The following is an 18,332-nucleotide window of genomic DNA, read 5'->3' as shown; positions in this document are numbered from 1 at the left end:
GATGGTGTCCTTCAAGTGCCTCTGCTGTCATTGTGGCAGATTGACTCAGGACATTACGGAGAACTGCATTCAGCGCAGCAGGTGCACGTGTGGTCACTTGCGAAAAAAACCCAGCAAGGCAGGGTCGAGAAGAGATGAGTAAGCTGCCGCACCGAGACACGGAGACCATTCTATCCAGACCCACGCTCTGCACTGTCACTGACAAGCTAAAGAGTACTCAGGTCGGCGCTGGCAATGGAGTGGCTGGAATGGTACCATTTCAAAAAGACCACGACGCAGCAGAGGCAGAGGCAGAGGCAGAGGCAGAGGCAGAGGCAGAGGCAGAGGCAGAGGCAGAGGCAGAGGCAGAGGCAGAGGCAGTGTTGTACTCGCAATTGCAATGCGACGACAGGGAAATCAAGGCTTGTGATTGGAGGGGTGGGTCAGAGATGAAATGTTGACAATGGCACATTGAAATGTGCTGTTGAGGGCGAGGGTTTCATTTTAAGAGATGGTCAGTGTTCGGTAGATGCGTGAATGTAACATTGGAGAAGACGGCCGACACCGGTGGTTACTTCTTTGGTGCGTCGGAAGGGCTCGGAGTACTGCAGTACATACGAGAAACTGGGCCGTGGGCAGTGGGCACTGCTGGACGCCCAACGCTGGCCCAACACAGGCACAGGTGACAGCAACAGCAACCAACGGCCACCACCCAACGGACTGTAACGCAACGCAACTCTCCAGTGTTACTCCAAGTTCCCTCTCCCTCCTCCCTCTTTCCCCTCCCCGCCCCCCAAAACTCCCTTCTGTTCTTGGATGGTACGAGCGACGAGGTACTCCATAGCTCGCCTACCCTACCCAGCCCAGCAGGTTCCTAGGTTGCCCTTTGGTTCTGGACGGGGAGCAGGCGTTTACCTCCGTAGCACTCTGGACCGCACGCTCTGCTGCTACCAAGCAGCCCCCTCGGCCTGGTCCTCCCCTCCCCTCCCCATCTCCACCATTATGACGCCTCCCACAGGCTGATCTTACTACCACTTGCTGACTACTACTCCGTACTACTCTACGCAATTGAATTGGTCTCCTCCAGGCTCGTTCATTCTACTATGCCATGGCCCGCATCTCGCCTGTTCATCCTATTGTCACCATAGTCCACAATTCTTTGCCTCACCATCTACACGTCAGACTCCCAGTAGAGTGCGGCACCCTTACAGGTACCTGCTCGTAACTCACAGGTGTAGTATTCGCCTGAACGCTCCCTTCGGCCATCACACCCTCTGGCTCACCCTCTGGCGCACCCGCATCCCCTCGCCCTCCTAACCAGAACCTAGAACCACCCTGGTCATCAGAACTGCACGCCTGCCTCGTCCTTGTATTTTGGTAGCACTCAGAACAAGACAGACAAGACATCCTCCCTGCCCTCTGTCGACAACATCCGTCCTGATGTTATGCTACTACCACTCACTACTGCCACTCATTCCTCTACCACTCCTCTTGATCACCATGTCACCGCAGTCCTTTGACTTTTTCCATAATTCGTGACATATCACCTTCTTCCTTCATTTGTGCTCCCACGCGCAAACAAAAGCGTCCACATAGCCCGCCATGACGGATGTCTTTCGTGCCCTTCTCGACTAGATCACCCTCCTCCCCTCTAGTTGTCGTCAATCACCTCGTCCGCCCACCATGACCCTGCTCGAGTTTTTCCGCAGGATCCTGCGCCATCTGGCCGCCCTCCTCTTGTTTCCTTCCGCCCTCAAAACCGTCCCTGTCACACCCAAGTCCAGCCATGAAGTCAACGTCGTCGAAACCACCCAACGAATTCACACACTCGCTTCCCTCAAGGACGAGATCATGCAGTTGTTTCACGCCCCTTGTACCATCCGCCGAATGCTTTCCATGTCTTCAGCCTTGCGCGTCCAATACAAAGCCAAATTGCAAGAGAGTGAAGCCTGCATGCTGCCGTCGTTTTGTCATGCCCTACCCACTGGACAAGAGAAAGGTACCTACATCGCGCTAGACGTTGGAGGCTCCACCTTCAGAGTCGCTTTGATCGAACTGCGAGGGAGAAAAACAGACCAGGTTCCTATGGTCATCAAGCACATGACCACTTCCAAAATTGACGAACGCATTCGCAAACTACCATCCGCACAGTTTTTCGATTGGATGGCTGGCCGGATAGGGGCAATGTTAGAGCACGAGAAGGACCTCCTCCTGTCAGACCAGCCAGTACCGATGGGACTGGCCTGGAGTTTTCCGATTGAGCAGACTAGCCATCGCAGTGGAAAGATGCAAGGTATGGGCAAAGGATTCGCCTGCCACGAAGATACTATTGGCATGGACTTGGCCCAGTTGATCGAGTCCGCCTGCGTCAAAAGGCGGTTGAATGTCCGTGTGGATGCCATTGTCAACGACTCCTCTGCCACCCTTCTCTCTCAAGCATACCTCGACCCTGCCACATCGATGGCCCTGATTCTGGGCACCGGAACAAATGCCGCCGTCTACCTTCCAACGTCGTGCATGGGAAGTTCCAAGTTTGGCACTCGAGATCCATCATGGTTCCAGGGCGCCCAGAAGGTCATCACCAACACCGAAGTCTCCATGTTTGGGAAGCTGATCTTACCCGAGACTCGCTGGGACCAAACTCTCAACAATCAACATCATATGCCGGACTTCCAACCCCTTGAGTACATGGTTACTGGCCGGTACTTGGGAGAACTCTTTCGCTTGATCATCTTAGAGGCTGTGGAGACAGGCGAGTTATTCAATGGCAAACTCCCATCATCATTGTCCGATCGTTATTCTCTAGACACGGAGATCCTCGCCCATCTCGAGCAAGATGACTCGGGGAATTTGACCAAGTCCGGCCCAATGATCAAGGCAGCTTTGCGGTTGAAGCATGTGCCGTCAAGGAAAGAACTCTTATTTTTGCGAACGGTCGCACAGTCCATCTCTTATCGTGCATCAGCATACATCTCCGTCGCCGTTCATGCTCTCTGGGCTTTACAGAAGGAAACCGACTCCAATCCTACCATTCCTGTAGCCACACCTAAGACCTCCATTGCCTGCAATGGAAGCGTTATCCTGAAATATCCTGGTTTCAAGGAGAGGTCTGAAGGATTCCTTCATGACATGATCACTTCTGGCGCATCGGCTCGCGGTTCCGCCCAGGCGGAGAAGATTGTCTTGGTGCCAACAGACGAAGCGGCGGTCTTTGGCGCGGCAGTGGCCGTCGCACTGGCTGATGGTCCTTGAAGAACAACAATGGTGATCGACAGCTACAATCGCTTTCAAAATGATAACGATGAGATATGGCTGACTCATGTTATGCACAACATACATGTACTTGATGCACTATCATCTGCCTTTCACCACTTGAGTGGAGCAGAAAAGACCTATAGCCATTCAAGACAGAAGCCGCATCACACTCATATGCATGATAATGTGTGAATACGGGCCCGCTCTAGTGAGTATGGACCAGGCCCACGTGGATTTTTGGTCCATGGAAACCGTCCGTCTGGCTCGGCATGGTGGCTATGGTCCAAGGCGGAGCTAGCTATATCCTCACGAACACTCTGAGCACTTCGAAGGTGTATTCGAAGGAGCACGCTCAACCACATGTTGTCCCTGCCTTATCACTTCTTCCTGCAAAGCTTGTCATGTATCGACGCATTCTTGCTCGTCGAGGTGAAACACTGTCAGACAGATTAATGTCAATATGCTATCAGATGTTGGGCAGTGGACTGCGACTCAACAACAGGGTCAAATGGCATCTTGCGGTGACGAGCATGGGATCCAGCTCTCCCTTAGTAGGAGGCGGAATGTGGAAATTTCTGAAAAGGTGAAAAGCAGACTTAGAATCCGCTGGACTTAGAAGCCTAGACAATACTAAGATTATTCATCGGCGCCAGACACGGACTGCCTATAATGAATTTGAGTGTCAATGCCCCATTCCACCTTCGATTTCCTTTCTCGAGGCTTTTGTAGGCAGGCTGGCTCCTGAGTCCTGTCAAGGAAGGTGCAGTTCGGCTTTTGGCTGTGCGTGCCCAGTTCCGCGCCAGTCTTTTGTCAATTGCTTCTTCTCTTAAGCACAGGTCGACATGCAACTTGCTCCTCCTCAGTCGTGGGGCCTTGCACCTACCTAATCTACCTTAGATTCCCTCCGCCTTCCCACCCAGGCAATCGTCAAGTCATCACCGCCGGGGAGAGGGAACGTGTAGCTTCCTCTTTCGCAAAATAAACTTCAGAGAGGGCAGTCACTCCAGAGAGGGCAGTTACTCTAGAGAGGGCAGTTACTCTAGAGAGGGCAGTTACTCTAGAGAGGGCAGTTACTCTAGAGAGGGCAGTTACTCTAGAGAGGGCAGTTACTCTAGAGAGGGTAGTTACTCTAGAGAGGGTAGTTACTCTAGAGAGGGTAGTTACTCTAGAGAGGGTAGTCACTCTAGAGAGAGTACGTACTCTAACTCTCCGAAGTCGTCTAACTTCCCCTTTAAGGTCATCGGATCCTACATAGTCACTTGCTCGCACCTTCTGGCTCCTTTGAACATCTCAGCCTCGGCCAGCAGAGACTTCGATGCCACAAGAACGACAGCTACACCTTCCCCAAACGTCACTCTAACACGGCCCCCCCCCCTGGATTCCGCGGCATATGCAACAATCATTTTGACGTCGCGCGTACGGCCTAAAGTTCTAGTTGATCACAATTTCCCAGGGAGGCAATTGCAGCGGCTAGCAAGCCTTGATCAGCAAGTCGTTCAGACTGGCCATTTGCTACACTTTCCGGATTAGTGAACGGTATCGGAAGAGCACTTGTGGATGGGCCGAGACTTAGAACAACAGCTGAACGCAGAGCCTGCTTCTAGTCATGTGCATTCCCAGAAGGGGATACATGCCTATTGGACTCGTTGCCTGGCATCATGATTGCTGCTGCCCTTTGTGGCAGTCGCAGTTTGCAAATGGAATGGCCACCAGTCCAATCCCCCGATTGAGCAGGTGCAGACTCCCAATTTGTCCATAGTCGGTGGTTCTTTTCCCATTTGGACACTCTACCCGACCAATCTACCTGCAGTCTCGTCGATTGTCCTCTGCCGAATTGTCGATCCGCAATCTACATCGCGGTGGAAATTCTCCCGCATGCAACAAGACCTCTTTGATGAGCTGCTGAGTTGTCTTCGACGATGTAATGGTGAGTCCGGCCAACTACAAGCAGATGCATGCCAATGAACGGCATTTCAACCCTTGCACCTGCCTAGAATGGTGCGGAGAAGAATGTTTTCGCTGGTCGACTTGAATTGACAGCTCTCCAGCATTGATCCAGTTCCTCGAAATTAGAAGGAAGGACAGGGGGCTCTGATATTAGGTCATGAACCTGTTGGCATAAGCAGCATGCACTGAATACGTCGATAAACAGAGTACCTTCCAAATCAGTCATGAAAGGCTGAGTCTGACTTGACCTTTACCCAAGCCTCCAGCCTCAGCTTTCCGCGTGTTAGGCAAGCTCATTACTTATTCTGAGATCTCCGATGGCGATGGCGGTATTGGTTAACGTCCGGAAATGCTCTGAACGCCTCGCACGCCTCCTGGGAGACAATCTTTCAGTGCCAACTCAATGAACAGCCACAGGGCTGGAACATCTCGGTATGTCTCCGACTCAACATAGGAAGACCGACAGACAGGTGACTCTGTCAAATCCACTGACCTCAGTGCTAAGCCGCTTCCTTCTGACAAAGCAACAGCAATCACGTTTGCACAGTACATCATGCCCAAATGGTGACAGAACGACGATGGAAGCAATAAGCGGACAATTGCTGGATATCGTTACTGGATATACCCATGCAACTTCCGTATCCGTGGTTCAAACTACTCGTATGACTTGATGGTTTTTGACCAGTCAGCTTAGACCACCGTCGCAAAGTCCACAACCTGCCCACTGAGATGACATTCTTATTCTCGACTCATGAATCGGGAACTCTTTAGTTGCCATAAAGAGAAAGCATTCCCCGCGCCATGGAGCACACGCTGTATGTCGTCCTGACTTCGCCAATGTGAGAACCAAACCAGCGTCGATCAACAGGTCCGATGTAGTGATTCCGAGGGCACGTCAAATCCGCACGCGGTCGGAAGAGATTCCCTACCATCTCCACCAATCTTTGCACATTTGGGGCCTGTTTACTATTTCGTACTCCAGAAATCGTAAAGTCGTGCACCCTCAATATCGCTCAGTCGCATTCTTCCTTCCGGGGAATTATTCCGGCTCCGAGTTTAAGCGTGGCCAGCCTTGTTGAGGATCCAAACCGGGTTTTTCGGGAGAGTTATTATGTATGTCACGCTCGCTGAAACGCGCCCGCATAAAACATCCGATCCTCGTCCGACCTCCTTTAATTTGACGCCTCGTTACACCACCAACCTTGTTATGCTGCACAGTTTTGGATTCGGGAATATCTAGCAGGGACCTACACAACGGATCATCACATTTCGGACGTGCCTTTCTCGATTGTGCGCGATCAGTGCTATGCTGCATGCCCACCGCACGATCGGGAATTCGGGTACTGATCGAAGTCGCTACGACCGCCGAGCCTGGCCCCGAAACCGAGGCCTTCATCGCAAGCAAAACAACAGAGTCAGTCTCACGCCGTTCTTGCCATCTTGTCTCGCAATGCGAGATACGAATGACGCCCTTCTACATGCGAGAGCTCTTGCAGGATCAGCTCAGGATTCGATATTGTAGCCCGAAGCACCTCAGACCGCCCGACTAACAGGTCCGGCCACGTCCGTACATACCCGCCTTGAAGGAACGATATATACCAGCTGAGCTGGTGATCTAGAACTTGTTCAGCAAAGAAGACTACGTAGCATATAGCGTATTGTAGCGCGTCAGCCAGCCTATCGCCAGAGTTCACTCGCAGCCTGCCAGCCTGCACATCGAGATGACATTGTTATGGGATTCGGAACATTGGGGAATCCCAGAGCAAGAGTGAAAACGTTTGCGTTGAGCGGCGAATCCGGCAGCGGCGGAAAGGGAGGGCGGTTCCTTTACCTGCGCATTGTGAACTCGACCTCCAGCCCAGCCAGCTAGCCACACCGCAAGATGAATTCATGCTCTCAGAAAAGAAGACTAGATCGACCTTTGGGACAAAGAAGATCGTAAAGCCACAGGGCCGCAGTAAACACAGTACATACAGTACAGCACAATCCACACTTGTTCAGCGAAAATGAAGCACCCCCAGTCACAAAGTCAATATCTCAAAGCACAATCAAATCCTTGCTCCAAGCCCGGTATGCAGTGTGACACCAAATATCTACAGCCTTGCTATCACATCATGAAAACCCATCTGCCATTCCTCGCCCCTTTGCGCCCTATTTGATCCTCGTTAATAAACAAAGTCGAAACGTTAAACATAACGCCTGGTATCGTGAAAAGGCCAGGACCTTGAACGGCTCGAGGGGAAAAAAAAAAAGGAACAACCGAATATGAATGGGAATATGGCTTGTAGCTGATACCTTGAATTTTCGTTAGTTGGTGATGGAGATGACATTCAATCAAGGCATCTCGTCTCTTGCCTTTCTTTTGCCAATATTAGTATTGCAATTGCCCGAGCCCACCCCGTCACCTTCCCCTTTGCCCGTCAGAAGGCTGCATGAGATTTCGGCTGTTGGCGCACCCCTCATGTAGCCCTGCTTAACCTCAGACCGGTGTCCAGCACACGTCCCCGATTTGAATCGGCGAGTCAACTTTCAGCGTCGTAGTAGCACGGACTCCAGGCCAGCCGTGTTAGGCGACGCGTCAACATTCAGGTTGAAGGTATATCTAGCCAAAACGTCGGCGAGGCCCAGCGCCGTAGTGACATGCAGGTGCCTGGCCATCTGACCCGCGAGGTCGACGAACCAGTCGCGGTCTTCACCTTGCTCGGAGAACTGATGCAGCAGCAGCAGCTGAGGGCCATCGCCATGCTGTGTGCTCTTCTGGGCGGCCATGCAGGTTACCCACAGGATCAGTTCTTGATGCTCTATATTTGTACCCAATCTATTTTGGTCCTGCACGAAATCGGTCAAGGCTTGTCGGAGCAAGGCAATATTGTAGAACGCAAACGACTCCCCGGCTTGGGTTGGCGGGAGTTGGTGATCGATTCTGACTGATCGCGATTCCTCAATGGCGGAGACGGTAATCAGGCAGCCTTGTCGGATGCATTCCAAGAGTTTATCATTTCCTTGTTCGGCAACAACCCCTGACGCGCTGCTGGGGAAGGTGGCCGCCGCGGTAGGTATGGTTATGCAGAGAAGTTGGTGAGCCAATGCATAAGATCTCCTCGCCGCCCAGCTCCGTTGCTGAATTACTTGGTCTGAAGGAAGTAGATGCACGAGTTGTTGCACTTGAAACCACTGAACGACGCCGATGAGGATTTCGGAAATCGCAGATGACTTCAAAGTTTCATGTTCATCCACGAAAGCACCGCCAGGCTTGGCTCCGACTTGCAAGAGGCTTCGTTGCACTTCCTGGCTCTGAGGAGCTGGTAAAGCACCTGGGTCCCAGGTCATGAACATCAAAGGTCGCTCTCCCGTGCCAGCAGCTACAAGCATGTCCAGTTTAAGACAGAGCAAGTGCAGCGGGAGATCAATACTATCCAAACCACCGTGAGACTCTATCAAATGTCTCACCATGCCAAAATGCGTCCTGGCTCCTTCGGGGTTACCAACATATCTCTCAAATGCTGACAATGCCATGAGGTCAAAGATGACAAACTCATCTATTCTGGCTACTGAGTCACTGGTCAAGTGATGTCGTATGTATTGCAATGCCTTCCCGTTACAATATTCTGCAGTGTCGACTTTGTCAAGTTGCGCCCGTAAAACGAACTTCAAATGGCCTGAACTTGCTGACAACAAGGATAACATATGCATTCGGTTGTGAAGACAGCCTTGAATGATAGAGTCGATGGTGTCCTTGACAGAGCTCTGGGTCAATAGGTCGTCCTTGTCGAATGCACTCAAATTCTGGAAAATGGCAGGCAGCCACGATTGAGTGGCATATTGAAAGGCGTTCTGTGACCACCGAGCGTCCCCGGGTTGTTCTAGATATGCGAAGGGAGCCACATCATCGCTTGCAAATGGAACATGTGGTGCTGGAGAAGGTGCTGCTGATGTCTCACTAGAACTGGGGTCTGATTGCGCAACTCGACTCTCTGACCTGCTCCAGCCGACAACGCGCTGAGCACGACTGGCGTAGGTCTGAGCGTTTACAAGTCTCTGTTGGCGTCTTAGTGCTGCCCGCCATGTTCTAGCATGACTGGTGATCGTCCTTAATTCTTCACGCCCCTGTCGGCTCGCTGATAGCCGATCAGAGCCTGGTCCTCGATTAACCCAAAGAAAATCTGGGTTGTTGTTCGGTGTTCTTCCACGTCTTGGGGGCATTTCATGGTCTTGAGCAACGAAAATACAAATTGACCTACCATGATAATGAAACACAGCTTTGTACAATCCGACTTGAGATAATTTGTCAAAGATATCCGAATTATGGCCGGGTTCTCAGGGGCGGTTCTTTGGCTAAGAGGTTAGCCAAATGGATTGGAGACTGACTCACACGTCGAAGAACGATGATTTCAAAAGATAGGGACGAGGAAAAGCCTCGTATGGTCTCGGTGAACGTCGCATGGCCTCTCGGGATCAAGAAATCGCATGGGTGTGCGAGTACTTCGATACCAGGGTGTACCATTAGTGAGCGCGACCCGGTCTGAGCGGATATAGCCAGGTTGCAGACGTGCCGCTTGGCGCGTTCGGATTGGTCCTTTCACATCTCCAGAATCCCTTGAGGCAGCATATCGTTCAGCCTAAGTACTATGTTTGTCTCTTTAGGACATTTTTGAAAGCCGGGTCTATCGTTGGTTGATCTTCGGGCCAGTTCGTCATGTAAAGCCGAACTTCTTGGAGCAATCGCCGGTCTGGTCTTTAGCCTAGACTAATATCTAAGCGCATATCTGCAGGGGAATTTTCGGGGAAAATTGTGAAGATTTGCAACATCGGACTTCAGTATGTTTCAGCCCCAGACCTCAAATTGGTGGTGGTCACTTCCATATCCGAAAGAGAGGTCGGTTTTGCAGTGACTAGGATTTTTTTTGATTTATGAAGAGGTGAAAGCTGTTTCTCCATACACCGAAAAATGTGAATGGTAATGCAGATCCCAAAATGTCCGATACCCACATTATATGCAGCCCTGTGAGAACGCGATCTGACTACGTGCGGCACAGGCCAACGACAAATGCCGCAATGCGAAAAGGCCCATCCACCTTTTCGCAGGAGCACATCACTATCGGATACCTTGAATGTTTTGTGACTCTAGTGCCGTTCTACCGGAGATTTTGTCGTAAGTCAGAGTTGACCGAACCCTTGTTCGAGGTCTTGTACAACGGTGATGGCGGTGCCTCGGGCTTGTCTTAGCGCCGACTATTGACTTAGTAATATCAGCGTAGGAGTGTCAGTCTATAGGAGATACGACGCACTGCCTGATGGCCCGTTTCCAACCGGAAGATTGCCGATCCCTCGATCGCATGACTTCGACAACGTCCGGAATAGGTACGTACAATAGGGTGTAGACAAAAGTCCCTGACGTTCGAAGAGCGGAGTAGGCTCGCCAGCAGAATGGCTGCGAAACACAGCATCTTTCAAGGGCCCGAAAGGAGCTGACAGAAGCAGTCAAACCGTGGGCATTGCCAAGAGCCAATGAGGACCAGTGACCTCCTTGGGTAGGTAGATCCCGTTTTGTTTGAGACTATTCAACGCTGGGATGGGAAGCATTCTGTTCTCGGACGGGCGCAAGAACGTGTATGGAGGACTGTCACACTGGGTTATGGTGAAGAAGAAGAAAAAATTCAAAATGTAACCACTCTTGAAAGTGGCAGTGGTGGTAAGTTGGTGGGATTGGAAGGGGCGAGGTTGGATCAGCCTCACCAAGTAGCCCACTAATGCGTGCTTGCCGGGAAAATCATTAAGAGCAGCCTCAGCTTACCGTTGGCAGCTACATCTCCACCATCTCCGCTTTGGAGAGATCGAGAAAGATCGGAAATACATGTGTTCGCGACTCGGAGATTGTAGAACCCCTTCTGGTATATCCAAGTACCCCTGCCATGGCAATTCTGCATCAGATGATGTTTGGCCGCGTCAGGAGGTAACCAAATGGCCAAATGGCCAAATGGCGCGAAGACATCTATCTTGGCAGAACTACAAGACGAGGGGCAACGAGCTTAAACCGGATCGGGAAGCGGACTCGCTCTGGATAATTATGCACCGTCCTAATAGTACTTCTCTATACATGATGACGCGACTCAGGCAGTGCTTTAGCCGCGGCCCAGGCGCCAAGGGATAGCGGGCGGAACCCATTCCCGCGCGGCTCACGAGCCGCTCACGTGATATTCCTTCTCCAAGCTATCCAAGCCAAGTTCGTATTGAATCTCGCTCGGTGCATTTCCGCGGTTCTGGTCCATCAGTTTGCAAGCTGATGGCTTCGCAGGGCTGGACCTTCCTGGTCTGTCTCCCCGCAACCCCCAGAAATGCTACCTCCGCTTAACCCTTGTGGCCCGCGATTGGGTACCGCGCCTTTGTTAACCCACGAGGAAGCTACTTCGTAAGTATGGATTTCGATACGGGAGATTTGCCGGCCCTTGTGTTGCGGAGGTCTGTTTCATTTATCAAATCTCGCTCAATACTCTTGTCATAGTGTATCTTTGGTCTCTAAGAAGCCTTGTTTGGACTAGTATTAAGTTCTATCTGATCAGTTCCTCTAAGATCTTGAGAAATCTCGGATCATGGACCAGTCACTCTCCGAGATCTCAGAGCTCGAGGTGCATGGACCGCGAGTGGGTGAAGAAACATATGAGCGTCCGAGGGCCCGTCTGCAGTCCCGGCGCCCAAGATACGCTACCAGGGCATGGTATGTAACTATTTTCGAGAGCTCATCATGACTTGCATCACGCTAATGCCTCAGCGTAGCAAGGAGTGTAAACGCAGAAAAGTCAAGTGTTCAGGAGAGACCCCATGTTACCATTGCCAGCGCCATAATGCTATCTGCTTGTACTCCAAGCCCCCCTCTGCTCGGGGAGGACGATCGTCGTATGTTGAATCTCTGGCCAGAAGTTTTCTTGTTGCTGACATTGCACAGAGACATGGAGGATTTGAGGCAACAGCTCGAAATGCTTCGACAGCAGGTCAGTGTCTTGGTCTCTCGAGAAAGACCTATCGAGGCTGTGTCACGAACCCAAGATCTCCCTGCATCAGCCTGGATGCGCTCACCCCAATCAAATCCGGATGTCTCGGCCTCCTCCGCGTCGCCTGTGCAGCAGCTTCTGATGAACCAGTCGCCCACCAACTCAAGAGATCTTCAGCGAAATGGCCCAATGAACTCAAAAGCGTCCCAGCCAGCGGCGACTGGGCCTCTCTCGATCACAGATGTGACCGATAGTTCCTTCATTGATCAGTCGAATGCTGTCACAAACCAGACATCTACTTCTGGAAAATTGGCCGTTGCATATCATCCTCTGCTCTCACTTTCACCGGCCGAGGCGATGCGCCTGGTTGATGTGTACGAAGACGAATGCGGATCTGTCTACCCTTTGATTGACATTGAACATCTACGTCATTTTGTAACCCAGTTCTATGATAGTGTCACTGCGTCGAGAAAACCTGCGACTTGGCGCACCTTTAAACTCGATCAATCCTCAAAACGACACTTCAATACTTTGGAGATCGTTATGGCCATCGCATTGGTAATCGAAGGCCGCGGTGCAACTGATCTCAGCACGGCATTGATGGACGAACTAGAAGCCGAAATTGACCATCGCCCGTCTGGAGTTTCTGCCGATAACCATCTTGCAGAGATTTTGACACTCATGGTGCGCCGTCTCATTCATATAGTTGCAAGAAGGAAACTTTACTGACTAGGTGTAAGAGTTTCTACCAATTTTATCGCGATGAAGAGGTTCTTGCATGGCGCACGATTGGACTGGCTGCAAGGATTGCTCTAGAAATAGGCTTGCACCTTCGCGACCCACCATTCGCCACATTCAAAAGTACCCAGGAACGAGAACTAGCAAATCGACTTTTCTGGTGCATCTATTGTCTAGACAGGCGTTGGTCTTTTGGGACAGGGCTCCCCTTTGGTATACAAGAGGATGATATTGACCCTAGCCTCCTCGAGCCGGTGAGTTGTTTTACGGCGGTTGCCCGTCCCTCATGCTAAACTCGATGGTAGGAAGATTCACCGCCCTACCTATTTACAAGCATGATAGCGCACTCAAGGATTGGGTCGAAGATACTCAAAGCCTTCTCTGGCTCTGAACACCTTGAACTACCTGGAAAGAGAGAGGAAACCGCTTTTCTCAAGTACCAGGTTCAGCAATGGTATATTTCGCTGACCCCCGAGCTTCGGATAGACCAGCACCAGGAACTTGTTCTCGCAGACCTTTCTCCCGCCCGCAACAGACTTCGAATTCTAAACTGTCTCCGAAAGAACCAATTACTGATGATGATCCACAGAAGGTCCCTGTTCGCAGAAACGTCCATCGTTGCAGACCCCCAGGCAGCCAGGACAGCCGTTGATCTAGCTAAAAGCACCATAAATTTACTAGATCGGTTGGGCAAGACTTCCGAAATCTACAACTGCCACGCAGCTTGCTTCAACTACTTTCTCTATTCCGCCTTGATTGTGATCTTGCTTGCCGCCTATCATGCAAAAGCTCAATTCCATGAGTACTGTCGCATGGAGCTCCACCTGGCCCTCAATCTGATTGGAGGGATCTCGTCAAAATCAAACATCGCTAGAAAGCTGTGGAAGATAATCAAACACCTCAAAGTCACAATACCTGATACAGGTATCCTTAATTACATGGAGACGCAGCAAGAAAATCCTGGGCAGGAGCGAAACACTCTCATTCAGGAGAACCCAACAGCAAGTGCTCACCAAAGCGAGCTGTTTAACACCACGAACATGCATGTGGGACGGGGTTCGACCACCGCAGCGGAGCTAGACGGAACCAGAAATTCGATTGCATACGTCGAACCCGATTTCTACTCAGACGACTACGCCGTGGATGGTAGTATGCTCAGTTCGGAACTTTCAGATCTCTTTCACGCCATTGACCCGACAAGATCCGGTCAGACGCCACTGCAGTTGTTCGAACAGCAGAATCCCTCCCAGCCTTCCACGTTTCATATGTCTCAACCATTTCCGAAGGATATCAGGACTGTGTTCTAGTTGATCGGCTCGCTCTCCACCAACACTGAGCCTCAATATGATGGACGAAGGTGTATAATGATAGTTTACAACCACCTATGAGTGACATGCACAGCAGAACAATCGCCGTTTACCAAGTAGAACATATTTAAACTCCGTACACAGTTCAAAACATCAAAATTTCTCAAAGAGGAGACATCATGCTAGCGCAAAATCACATACATTCTAATCATTGCTGCTCCACTGCCTTTCTAGCGGGCACATCAGGATTACCCGCTTATTCAATTCCCCAAGGCACTCGGAATGTACAGCTTTTGGCCAACTTCAAGATACAGTATCAAGGATGAATTTGCAATTGGAAAATGCCAGCCTTTCGATATATTCATGCCTACTTATCCAGCTTCTTAGCTTCTCAGTCGAGTAGCTCAACTCGGTGCTCTTGCCATTTATGTAGACCTCATCTCACCTAACTAGGAGAACGTGAAATTGCGATAGCCATTGTCGATGGATTCCTGCAGCTTCTGTGCAAACATTGCCACGCCGCCGAAAAAGACGAGAGTCGAGCGCACCTTCCCTTCGACATTGGCTCCGTAGAAATATGACGGAGCCTGTTTGAAGATCAACTTGTCGCTGATCGTGTCACACAGGGCACCCCACTCCTCCTCGCCTTGCATCGTCGTTTCCATGGCCACTTTAGCCTGGCCTGAAGGCGAAGGGGCCTTCTTCCGCCGCATCTCTTCGACATGCGTAATCGCAGCGGTGATAAAGTCGATATGGATCTCGAGCATAGGTGGCACATTCGCCAATGGAGATTTAGGTCCAAGGACCATGAAGAGGTTCGGGAACCCCGCCGTGGCGACTCCCATGTTGGTGGCTGGGCCTGTTTGCCAGTGGTGATTCAGAGTTGCTCGGTTTCGTCCTTCGATATGCAACGACCTATACGCTCCGTCGAAGGCGTTAAATCCAGTGGCGCAGATGAGCACGTCGAGTTCATGCAAGGTACCGTCCATCAGCTTGATCCCGTCGCTGGTTATCTCGGCAATTGGGTTCTCCATGATGTCGACGATGTCGACGTTGTCCCGATTGAATTGTTGGTAATATCCACTATCGCAAAGTGGTCGACGGCTGTAAAGGTCTTTGGGGGTTAATTTCCGTCTCTTTTCGGGATCCTTCACAATCTCTGCAATTTTGCCCCGAAGGAAGTCACACGCGGTCTGGTTGGCGGCTTCGTCGCTAATCAGATCGGAGAAGGTTCCAACCAAGAATCTAATGCCACTGCCCTGGTCCCAACTGTCCTGGTAAATTCGATCTCTCTCTTCTGGGGACACATCCATTGCTCTAACTTTGGCCTCTTGGAATCCAGCCCCGGCAAAAGATTGTTTCGCTTCTAACCAGATTTCATCATATTTCTGGTTTATCAGGTCACGCTCATCTTGAGAGACGAGCTTTTTGCCAGCGGGAACACTGTACTGAGGATGCCGTTGAAAAGAGAGCAACGATCCTACTTCAGGTGCTATAGTGGTGATGAGTTGAACCCCGGTGGAACCATTTCCGATCACACCGACCTTTTTCCCAGTAAAATCGTATGTCTCAGGCCACCGAGCCGTGTGATAAAGCTCTCCTTTGAAATTACTACGCCCTGGAATGCTTGGCCAATTTGGTTCGGTGAGGAGCCCCAAAGCAGAGACGACGTAACGCGCGTTGAAAATGCCGCTGCTGGTATGGACTGCCCACATATATTCATCTTCATTCCACTTCATGGAGAGGACTTCCGTGTTGAACTGCATATATTTTCGCAAGTCGTGACGGTCAACGACGTGGTTCAGATACGCAAGGCACTCCTTCCAGCCCAGGTAATTATGCGACCATGGGTATGTTTGCAGGTCTTCCTTGTCCCAGGAATACCGATATAGAAAGGAATGAGTATCGCTCATCGCCCCCGGATACCGGTTCCAGTACCATGTGCCTCCTGGGCCACCTGCCCGATCGACGACCTTTACCGTCAGTCCAAGTTTAAGAAGTCGATGTGCTTGATAGATGCCGCCCATGCCGGCCCCAATGACCACCACATCAGAGTAACGTTGCACCATGTTTGATCATGCGGAATCGTGAATTAATCGTTCAAGGTGGTTTGTGATCGAGTTACTGAAATGTCGACCCAAAAAGTAATTCTGCACGTCTCGCCATATATATCGAGCAATGATAACTGACAACCTTACATTCTCTTCCCTGGAGGCCTTATTTACTGAAGTATATTAGAATCTCGGAATTCGGTCATCGACGCCCGTATCCGCAAACTGCACCCCGCAGGGTTAGAGCTAAAAAGCCGCCAGCGGGCCAAGAATGCATGGGGAATATTCCGCTGGAGAAGGGCAACCTAGATGCCACTAGCGGCTTGCGGGGATACCCAATGATACTTCTACCGAAAACCTCAACCGACTGCATCACTATTGAACTAAGTTTGGGTCTTTCTGCGAGATACTTGTGAGTTCGGAACTTCGGTAGGGTCTCGCCGAGGTTCCGTACAATCGAGACCCACTGGGTACTTTCGACTTTGAACTACAGGACGAGCACAGCTTAGACGTACAAACTTTCCGCCCCTCCTACAGCAGAGTCTATTAAAGCCGCCCCTAACATCGTGCCTGTGTATTTGAGCCCGAATTTCCGAGTGTGAAACTTGGCGCAGAAAGATGGCTCCCCAAAGGGAAAAGCATTTATGTCTACGGAACTCCGTTACCCCTTATCGGCAAACCACTGGCAATGCGCTATGAAAAAATGACAAAGGGTGTGGCAATTGTGACGGGCTCGTCCCAGGGACTCGGCAAAGCCATTGCGCACCGCCTCTCTTGTGATGGATTCGCCGTTGTGATCAATGACATCGCTAGCAAAGGGGACCAAATCGATGCGGTCGTTCAGGAGCTTAGGGCTTCAGGAGGAAAAGCAATTGGCATCGCTGCCGATGTGACTAAACGAGCCGAGGTCCAGAACCTGGTGGACGTAGCGACTGAGCAGCTTGGTCCCCTGCGGGTCATGGTCGCTAATGCCGGTCTCGGTCACGCAGACGGCATATTCGAACTGACCGAGGAGCACGTTCAGAGGATTCTCGACGTTAACGTCGCCGGAGTTTTCAATTGCTATGTCGTCGCGGGAAAGAAGATGCTCGACCAGCGCAAGGGTGGCAAGATTATCGGAGCCACGAGTATTGCGGCTTTCAAAGGGATGGCAATGGTCTCGGCGTACACTGCCTCCAAGTGGGCCGTTAGGGGTCTGACACAGGTATGGCTTCTGGTGACCTTGGATGAGCGGCTTTGGAAGTGTAGCAACTAAGATTTTCTCCAAAGACTTTTGCCCTCGAATTGGGTGGAATGTCCAAGAGCCATGAAAAGACGATCAACGTGAGTGCAGCAGGTTCAACTACTTCAAGGTTGCTTCTGATAACCAACACTACAGGTCAATTGCTACGCACCAGGAATCGTGGGTACGCCGATGTGGGAGGTGAGTTGATGTGAAATACTCGGCTGATTGCCTTTCGAGGTCGCTTGTCGCGCTAAATGACTTCGTAGGTTCTGGAGGACAAGTTGGAAAAGACAGGCACCCCCAAAAAGGAAGGCCTGAATCAGATGCAATCTCTAGCGACAACAATCACCACACTTGGAAGGGTGTCGGTACCAGAAGATGTAGCCAATGCCGTGAGCTTCTTATCCGGCTCTGACTCGGATTGGGTGACTGGACAGGTAGGTCGTCTCTAACTGCATACTGGTACCAACGCTAATACCATGCCTTTGAAGAGCTTGGTGGTAGATGGTGGCATTGCGTTCAATTAGGTAGTTCTTGGGTAATCAAAGACATCCAGCCATAACAAATCGCGAGGATGCCTTGCTGCATATAGGATATAGGATATAAAGCATTTGCAATATATTAGGCTTATGGCTATTTGTTGCTGCTGGAATACTTATTGTTACAGGTACGTGCGGATGGAGTCAGCACAGCCCATCGATTTGAATTCATGAGGAACTTTTCCACCCTAACTTGCGAGTGCTTGTGGTCCGCGTTTCAAAGGACTCAAAAGCCTCAAACGGAAAGTGTACCCAGATGGGAGATAAGGTTCATTTTACAGTAACGGCCGGCATAAGATACA

General features: G+C 50.9%; 5 protein-coding genes across 5 annotated transcripts; 3 read left to right on the top strand and 2 right to left on the bottom strand.

Annotated features, from left to right (window-relative positions):
- Positions 1 to 1,662: 1,662 nt before the first annotated feature.
- On the top strand, positions 1,663 to 3,231 carry A1O9_04065 (uncharacterized protein; the record flags this gene model as incomplete). The annotated part of the gene is made up of 1 exon (XM_013406357.1): positions 1,663 to 3,231. One exon carries the CDS (start codon positions 1,663 to 1,665, stop codon positions 3,229 to 3,231), a length of 1,569 nt encoding a protein of 522 aa, XP_013261811.1.
- A 4,479-nt stretch (positions 3,232 to 7,710) lies between these two features.
- Positions 7,711 to 9,384, bottom strand: A1O9_04064 (uncharacterized protein; the record flags this gene model as incomplete). Its single annotated transcript, XM_013406356.1, has 1 exon — positions 7,711 to 9,384. The coding sequence occupies one exon, from the start codon at positions 9,382 to 9,384 to the stop codon at positions 7,711 to 7,713; it is 1,674 nt and encodes a 557-aa protein (XP_013261810.1).
- A 2,744-nt stretch (positions 9,385 to 12,128) lies between these two features.
- Positions 12,129 to 14,215, top strand: A1O9_04063 (uncharacterized protein; the record flags this gene model as incomplete). Its single annotated transcript, XM_013406355.1, has 3 exons — positions 12,129 to 12,854; positions 12,911 to 13,162; positions 13,214 to 14,215. 3 exons carry the CDS (start codon positions 12,129 to 12,131, stop codon positions 14,213 to 14,215), a joined length of 1,980 nt encoding a protein of 659 aa, XP_013261809.1.
- A 449-nt stretch (positions 14,216 to 14,664) lies between these two features.
- Positions 14,665 to 16,284, bottom strand: A1O9_04062 (uncharacterized protein; the record flags this gene model as incomplete). Its single annotated transcript, XM_013406354.1, has 1 exon — positions 14,665 to 16,284. The coding sequence occupies one exon, from the start codon at positions 16,282 to 16,284 to the stop codon at positions 14,665 to 14,667; it is 1,620 nt and encodes a 539-aa protein (XP_013261808.1).
- Positions 16,285 to 16,954: 670 nt separating this feature from the next.
- On the top strand, positions 16,955 to 18,018 carry A1O9_04061 (uncharacterized protein; the record flags this gene model as incomplete). The annotated part of the gene is made up of 4 exons (XM_013406353.1): positions 16,955 to 17,482; positions 17,645 to 17,689; positions 17,758 to 17,928; positions 17,983 to 18,018. The coding sequence occupies 4 exons, from the start codon at positions 16,955 to 16,957 to the stop codon at positions 18,016 to 18,018; spliced, it is 780 nt and encodes a 259-aa protein (XP_013261807.1).
- Between the last annotated feature and the right edge of the window lie 314 nt (positions 18,019 to 18,332).

Source organism: Exophiala aquamarina (genome assembly GCF_000709125.1).
Source record: "Exophiala aquamarina CBS 119918 chromosome Unknown aczIA-supercont1.3, whole genome shotgun sequence".
Classification (NCBI taxonomy): domain Eukaryota; kingdom Fungi; phylum Ascomycota; class Eurotiomycetes; order Chaetothyriales; family Herpotrichiellaceae; genus Exophiala; species Exophiala aquamarina.
The sequence above is the reverse complement of the archived record's forward strand: the minus strand, read 5'-3'. Positions and strand labels throughout refer to the sequence as shown.